The sequence below is a fragment of the Setaria italica genome, chromosome II (genome assembly GCF_000263155.2).
Source record: "Setaria italica strain Yugu1 chromosome II, Setaria_italica_v2.0, whole genome shotgun sequence".
In the NCBI taxonomy this organism is placed as follows: Eukaryota; Viridiplantae; Streptophyta; class Magnoliopsida; order Poales; family Poaceae; genus Setaria; species Setaria italica.
The window spans coordinates 48,523,864-48,531,511 of record NC_028451.1 but is presented as its reverse complement, the minus strand read 5'-3'; the positions used below and the strand labels follow the sequence as shown (position 1 = coordinate 48,531,511).

Below are 7,648 nucleotides of genomic sequence, written 5' to 3'. Positions count from 1 at the left end.
CGGCGGCGCGCGACCGGTGAGCCTGGGAGCTCGGGGAGAAGTGGAGAAGAAGTTGGATAAAAAAATTATAATGGATGACACGTGGGATCCACGTACTACAGTTACAAACGGTGTTAAAATGATATCCAATCGACGTGTCTCAACCATTTCAACCACCAAATATGAGATAGGTTGGACCTAACCCACACAAAAGTGGAATAAACGCGTGCTGAGTGTTCATCGCCATCCACTCCTTCTGGGTAGAGCGATCAAGAATGTGCCGAACGTTGCTGATGCGCCTGCAAGACACAAGGTAGATCTGCCATCTGATGCGGGACGCTGTAACTTGTGCTTGACCAGCGAATCCTAGTACGGCGCACGTCAGTAGAAGACTACGTAGTACTGTGTAGACGACCGACCACAAGCAATGCAATGCAAATATGCAATGCTGTCAGTCTTGAGTTCTTAAAGATGACGGTGAGGTAGCTCCCAGTCCCAGCACAGTACAGTCTGGGAGTACGTACGTAGATCACAATGGGAGTGCGTGAAGTGAGACGGCGGTGGGGCCCATCACGCCAGCGGCTTGGTCACGCCCATGTGTCCGTTCGTCCCCCCTCTCCCTGCATGCTTTTGCCCTTGGGAGGGACCTTGTGGGTGGCGTAGCATGAGATGGAATCCAATCCGACCACGGCGCTGCCTGCCTTGCCTTGCGCCGGCCGGCCGGCCGCCCTGGTCCATCCCCGTCTCGCTCTTGGCCTTGGCCTCCTACGCGCTGCACATGCACCCAAAAGACTAACGACTAGTCACATACTGCATGCACTTTTTGAGTTGTGACTCTTGTCGTTTTTTGCATGGCCAAGCATTATATTGCGTCGTTGCGGAGAAAAAGGTCGTAACCTTTCGGCGTGTCGATCGCCTGTTGCCACGTGAAGTTGCGAAGCAAACATGAGAACTATTGTGTGTATATATAAAAAAAAAGATGGGTGAGAATCGCATCAGTCTCGCTCGCTCGCGGCCAAGTGAAAGCAGTACTGCGGAAATCTCGCCACCATGACTTTTAGCTGCTTCGATCGATGGCAGTGCCATACCACGGGGTGCTGCGTGCAAATTAGCGAAGGCGGCGATCCTTTCCTGATCAGTCAAAGCAGCGGCAAACAGGCACTGCTTTGCATCTTGGACCGGATTGCTCTCACTCAGTCTCAGGTTGTGAAGCAGCGGCAATAATCAGAGCCCATATGCTCGTGTTGTGTTGTGTTGTGTCCCAGAAGAAAGATGCTAGACCCGTCTGTCGCAAACACGGGGGCCCAGCAGGTTTGGCCACCTGTGCCGGGCTCGTCCTCCTCCGGCATCATGTGCTTGCATGTGCCGCTCCGCTGCGCCCATCCGGCCTCTTCCCCCCCCGAGCCAGTCATCAGTCATGTATGATATCGCATGCAGTTGTATGTACAGTACTAGTACCATACATGTCACGTGTCAATGTGTCATGCCCGTGGATGAGAGCTAGCCATGGATGAGATCATGAGATGCCATCAGGCATGTGCGCTTCACCGTCGGCCGCGCTGCAGATGCTCGCGTCAATGGCACTAGCTAGGCCTGATGATTTTCAGCTGGTGCGTGCCGACTGAAAAGAAAAGAAAACGGACGGACGTCACCGTGACCGATTGCAACAGGATGTATGCGCCGCCATAACTGCGGTCTCGATCGGTCTGGTCACGTTCACGTACGTGCAGTTAGCTGCTACTGCAGCTACGGATGAGGGCGCTGGGCAGCGAGGCCTTTATCGTATCGTATCGTATCACTACGACTCCTACGGCCTCCCTCCCTCCTGCCGTTCCGTTCCAGACAGATGCGTGAATTGCCCTTCATTAATTCGCAGGCACAGACAGATCCGTCAGCCCATTAATCACCCACAGAAAAGAAGCTAATAATCGGACATCGCTGAAGGGTTCCTTTCCTTTCCTCGGCAGCCTACAGCCTGATCACGGGGCGTGGTGAGACTCGGAGACTGAGACCAAGGCCAACCGTCGTGCGTGGGAGACCGTGCTGCAGTGCATGCAGGGGCTCCTGTCTCTCTCTCTGTACGTACGTGTATTGTTAAGTTGGCGCCGGCCTTAGCATTGGTTTGCTTCGCATGCACGGCGCTGTTTAGTTTCAACTTCCAAGCGCGCTGATGATGCGTGTGAGGGGACTCGAGCGCCCGGTGTTCCCGCCAGATTCGTCTGCCTGCTACCAAGTAGGAGTATCTTTTATTGTATTGTACGGTTCCTGCCATGTTTGTCCCGTACTACGCCTGCAGGTCTTGGTCGCTGGCGTAGGTTTATCGCTACTTCGTTTGGCATGGCTTGGAGAACTTCGGCTTGTCAAGTGTAGCAGTATTGTAGCAGCACGGAGCTGAAGTCATGGGGAGCTATTTGTTTTGGCTTCACCTCCTTTCCCGTTTATTTTAAGATATTGGTACATATTCTAAGTAACGTACAATGCTAAATAGTGCGTGTTATTGTAACGCGATGCCGAATCCCCCTTTGACCTAAGCCGTGATAAAAGGAGGCCTTAGCTTGCTTCCCGAGTTTGGTACGTAGCGTTTGCGTTTTCACCTGTCCTCGCATCGCGTCGCGTCCATGCAGCACCACCTCTCTCTCTCCCCCTCTCACGCATGTGCGCAGCCATGACATCCGGCGCACGGCCGCAGATTAATGCCGTCAAAATAGCACCGGCAAAGTAAAGTAACACCGTGTTTCCTCACCGCCTACAACAGCAGCTGTCACGGGCGACGACACTTGTGGCCTCGCAAGTTATGGGCCACCACGAATTGTCCTTGCATGATGGGCCCATGGAATTTACCCTCTACAGTCACGGCCCATTCATTATTCCTTGGTTTAATTTTTTCGGCGCATTTGTTCGTCGTTGCGTGTGCTTTTCATCCCGAGAAGCCCACCTGTGTCTATGGGCCTAGTCCTTTCACACCGTTCTTCACTACCGAACAATTGGCCCAGCAGCAAACTACACCCCCCCGTCCACACTTGCTCACATGACCATATACACACACAGTGTTATGGATGCAAAACCTTTAATTAATTGCTATCACAAGAAACAATTTCTTTGCAGGAAAAAATATTTTCCATACAACTAATATATGACAAGAGGACGCATGAAGGAAGGAGGAAGTATTGTGGCCTAACGAGCTGAATGATCTGACCTTCAAGGTCGGCCATAGAAAAGAACACATGGTTTTCGTTATTCTCAAAAACGAAAAAAGAAAATGCAAACACTGTTCATGTACTTATGCCAATGCACTGAAGATTATGGACGTGAATCAAAAAACTAATTTCCACAACAAAAAAAACTTTCCATTTGCGAGAAAATTACTTCCAAAAGTCTAATAATATATGTGCTATTTTAACGATAATTCAGAGAGCGAGCTAATATACGATTCAAAAACCACAGGTGAAATCACATGATGTCACATGCACTCGACGGGTACTCTTCGTAGCTGAACTTGGTCTCCTGGACGATCTTGCATCCGTTGCACCCTCTGCACAGCGACGGCCCGGGGCAGCACATCGGCTGCGCCGGCGCCGGCGCCCAACCGTGCACGCCACCGCCGCCACCGTGGCACCACCCGCACCCGCCGCAGAACGAAGGCCCCCCGCACGGTGCCCATTTCTGAGGGGCACCGCAGGGCGGGTGTGGGTGGTGAACCGGGGCAGGTAACGGCGCCGGTGCCGGCAACGGCGCGGGCACCGGCGCCATACCTCCGCACGGCGGCCACTGAGGTATCATTTGCTGCGGGTGGTGGATGCCCCAGTGCGCCGGGTCGCTGCACGGCCACGGGTAGCAGATGCCGCATATGTTGGTGAACTGCAGGTTCACCGTCGTCGTCGACGACGACGGCGCCTTCGCCTTCTCGTCGTCACCCTTCTTCTCTTCCGGCTTCTTTTCGTCGGCGGGTTTCTTCTCCTCAGGCTTCTTCTTTTCCTCGCCAGGTTTCTTCTCCTCGGGTTTCTTCTCTTCCGGCTTCTTCTTTTCCTCGGCAGGTTTCTTCTTGTCCTCGGGCTTCTTCTCCTCTTGAGGCTTGATCTTGATGTCCTTGATCACGTCGCAGGCCTTGCATCTCAGTTTCTTGGACAGCCTCGCTGGGTCGAAGCGGCCCGAGATGGTGACCGTGTTCTTCGTGTTATCGAAATCAATCTTCCTGATGTCCTCCTTCGCTGCACGCAGGTTGAAAGACAAAGCAGGGAACAAAATGAGGTGACTTCACACATAGCACAATTTCGTGAAATTAAATTTTGTTTCCGGATCGAGACGATCAAGATGTTTAATTTCACCACGCACACTGGAGTTTGCAGAGGATTTTCTGAATCTTCTTGTAACATTTCTCGCATTGCAGGTCCACTTCAATGATCAAAGTAGAATCCTGCAGGCAAAAGAAAGCAGAGAAGAAACCAAAAGATTGAGAAATGTTGACTAGAATGCAATTGCAATTTGTTTCATAATAAAAAAAATCGTTAACATGGAAAGCCACAACTCACCTTTGTTGTCATGACGCTGTGGAGCTGATCGATGCCCCTCAACAACTCGTCCTGAGTTCAGAGAAGCCGGGAACGAACAGAGAAATATATAGGCGTCTCCGTTTCACCAATCGTCCAAGAGGGAACAAAATGCCAATTCGAATAGTTGGTATGGAAGAATCTCTCATCACACTGGGGAGCTTCCATAACCTAATCTTTATTTTTTAATATGATGAGATTCCTAACAACAACCTTGTGCACCATGATTAGAGCAAAGACTCTTCCAAGTTCAGAACATTTGGACTGTCACTAGTACCACCTGTAGTCTCCAAAACGTGGTGGTTACTCCTCCGTTCATATTTATAAGGCGCACACGTATATCAAGATTAAAACTTTACAATCTTTGACCAATAATTTAACCAACACTTTTTTATTTTTATAATATAAATTTGATATGGTTAGATTTAATAAAAACTCTCCAATAATTATAAGTTTATAACTATAAACAATATAATGTAAGATAAACAAACGTCAAAGTGTAATATAGGAGATCATGTCAAGCCTTATAAAAATAAATGGAGGGAAACTGCTGCTGCTCAAAACCACTGAACGTGCCCAACCTCTGCACCTCCACGCCCTAATCCCTGCTTCTTATTTTTTTTCGCTGATCTCTCCTAACCACAGAGGTCATAGGCTTTTTCTAGGTTTTCTTTTTCCGTCCGAGCTCTTGAATAAAAGAACTAGTTCCACAAATAATGTGTTTGTGCTGCCACCTGTAAACAACTAATTGTGTGCATTTCCGTATCACTAGGTGGTCAGTGAATGTAACTTGATTGACAGTATCATTGTTGTACACTTTTATTGGAATTGGAGAGCACAGGATACCATTCTGTGTTGAGTGTAACAAACTAGCAGACTACAGACCACAAAGCTTATTTTTAAGCGAGATGCAAATGCAAGACTCCAAACACAGCTTAATTCAACGTAGCATATTCTTACGAAGATCTCCATCGTTTTGTGCTTATTGATTTCCTTCCTTGATAGCTTCATTGCATGAGGTGCAAGCGATGATGTAGTACATCCATCGACCGACCACATGTGGAAATGATCATCAAGCTTCATCATGCATGCTAACGATATTCGACGGTAGCTGCCGAGAAGATGGCTACCTCGCGGTGATGTGCTAATAATACTCGAATCATTTTTTGGTTAGGTGTTGACCGATGGGATGAGCTTTCTGAGTCATTTCAGATATTACAGGGCGTGGGATGGAAAAGACAAGAAACTCAGAGCAAAGTTTACAGGGTGGGTAATTACCATGCCCCTAAGCAATCTTGAGAAAAGGGGCATGGAACTGAGATTTGTCATGTTGCTAAAGAATTGAGAGAAGCAGTATTCACCATTCAGAACACACCATCTGTTGTTTCTGACAATTCTGAAACCTGCTACCATGATCTAAACACGCAGATGTTCCCGGCAGCTACGTAACATTCTCTACCGCTTGTGGCTTGTCTGCTTGTGAAAAGATAACACCCAACATCATATTATCCTGTGACCTTTGATGAATATATGCAGTGACTAGTACGTGACTGACAGGAACATGAACAATGAGACAAGTAAAGGAACAAATGAGCTAATTGAAAGATGCATGGACCGAAGGTACCTCGCAGGATGATGACAAAACATGAATGATCGCATAAGACGAGCGTTGACGCCTTACCCACCAGGATGCTTGAGCTTTGCCATTTCTAATTCCTTGGCCTGCACAGCTTCATCACTGCGTTGAGCGAGCTTGCGAGTTGCGACCCGTGCGTCGTAGCGTCCAAAATAGGGATTCCATCGGAGCTTGTTGTCTCAAAGCAATTTGACACCGAGCAAATTTAAAGTTTACAATAGGAACAATATTCACAATTGGAAAAACTGATCCCCTTTACAATGGAACAGGGTAGAGCTCTCTTTTACAGTAATACATGACCTATTTTGCATTTCAAAAATGTTCTTACTCAACCACTACATTCCTAGAATATGTCATACATAAAGGTCATTGAAGAAAACGTGTACAAATTGAACTCTTCCATGTGGTCACGCTTCTCACGCCTTCTGCCCTCTAACATCGGGATTTCATCTTTATTTTGAGCTGAGCGCTTAGCCTCGAGTCTTCACCCGCATCCCGAATGAGCACCCAGCCTCGAGGCTTCTAATTCGTAGAGTCTTGTCGAAAGACCTTAAACTCGAGTGGCTCCCTTCTGAGTGTCATCCTTGAGCAAGGAATATAAGTATGAAAACTCGACATTCAGGTAAGATTCCGAATACTCGAGGGTTAACCCACTTGGTGTTAGTTTTTACCGTTGTTAATTATTACCCTCGAGCCCTTCCAGGAGCAGAGGCGTTGCGAGGTTACGAGGTTTATCATTCGAGATGCCTTCTCAGAGCATGCGAAGTTAAAAAGGGATTCCGCTTTCCTTGCTACCGAGGTTAAACTTGGGACCTGCTACTGTCATTCGAGGGTAGCTGAGTTTTGTTCTTAGCTTCGAACTCGCAAGACTAGAAAGGTTCCGTACTTTTTAGTATCTGACGTACAACTCGCGAGGTTAAAGGTTTCCCACAACTAAGGGCCTGTTTGGGACTGCTCCGCTCCAAAAAAAATAGCTCCACTCCAGCTTCATCTTGCCAAACGCCTCCAGCTCCAACTATACCAACTCCAAAAAAAATGTGGATCTGGGGGGCAACTCCAAGATTTTCCTGGAGCTCCTCAAAGGGTGCTCTCAAAAAACAACTTTTATAACCCCTCTTGGAGTTGGGTAGAAATTACCCACCAATGCCACCCTTTACAGTACCGTTGAGAAAGAAAAAAAAAACAACCGTGGCTCCTGTTCTTCCCGCGACTCCTGTTCTTCCCGCGACTCCTGTTCTTCCCCGGGCTCCTACCGCCCGTATAGCTTCCGTCACAGGCGTCTAGACTTGCGTTTCACCAGTCGACTCCCATGGCCGGACGGTGCTGAAACCGTTTCCTATGAAGGACTTGGAAGGATGCCTGCGGCGACCCGGTCCATAGGCACGCGCCGCCAAGGGGGGTGGGGGGCTGTGCCTACCGCCGGTCCAGACAGCCGGGATTAAGGGGTATGTTTGACTCCACGCTGACCGGACTAGGGAACTAACAA

At 48.7% G+C, this 7,648-nt stretch overlaps 1 protein-coding gene across 1 annotated transcript; it reads right to left on the bottom strand.

Annotated features, from left to right (window-relative positions):
• Positions 1 to 3,236: 3,236 nt before the first annotated feature.
• LOC101783726 (protein PYRICULARIA ORYZAE RESISTANCE 21-like) lies at positions 3,237 to 4,624 on the bottom strand. Its single transcript, XM_004959839.2, has 3 exons — positions 4,509 to 4,624; positions 4,312 to 4,393; positions 3,237 to 4,187 (listed from the first exon to the last, which is right to left on the bottom strand). Exons 1-3 carry the CDS (start codon positions 4,518 to 4,520, stop codon positions 3,430 to 3,432), a joined length of 852 nt encoding a protein of 283 aa, XP_004959896.1. The 5' UTR covers positions 4,521 to 4,624; the 3' UTR covers positions 3,237 to 3,429.
• Between the last annotated feature and the right edge of the window lie 3,024 nt (positions 4,625 to 7,648).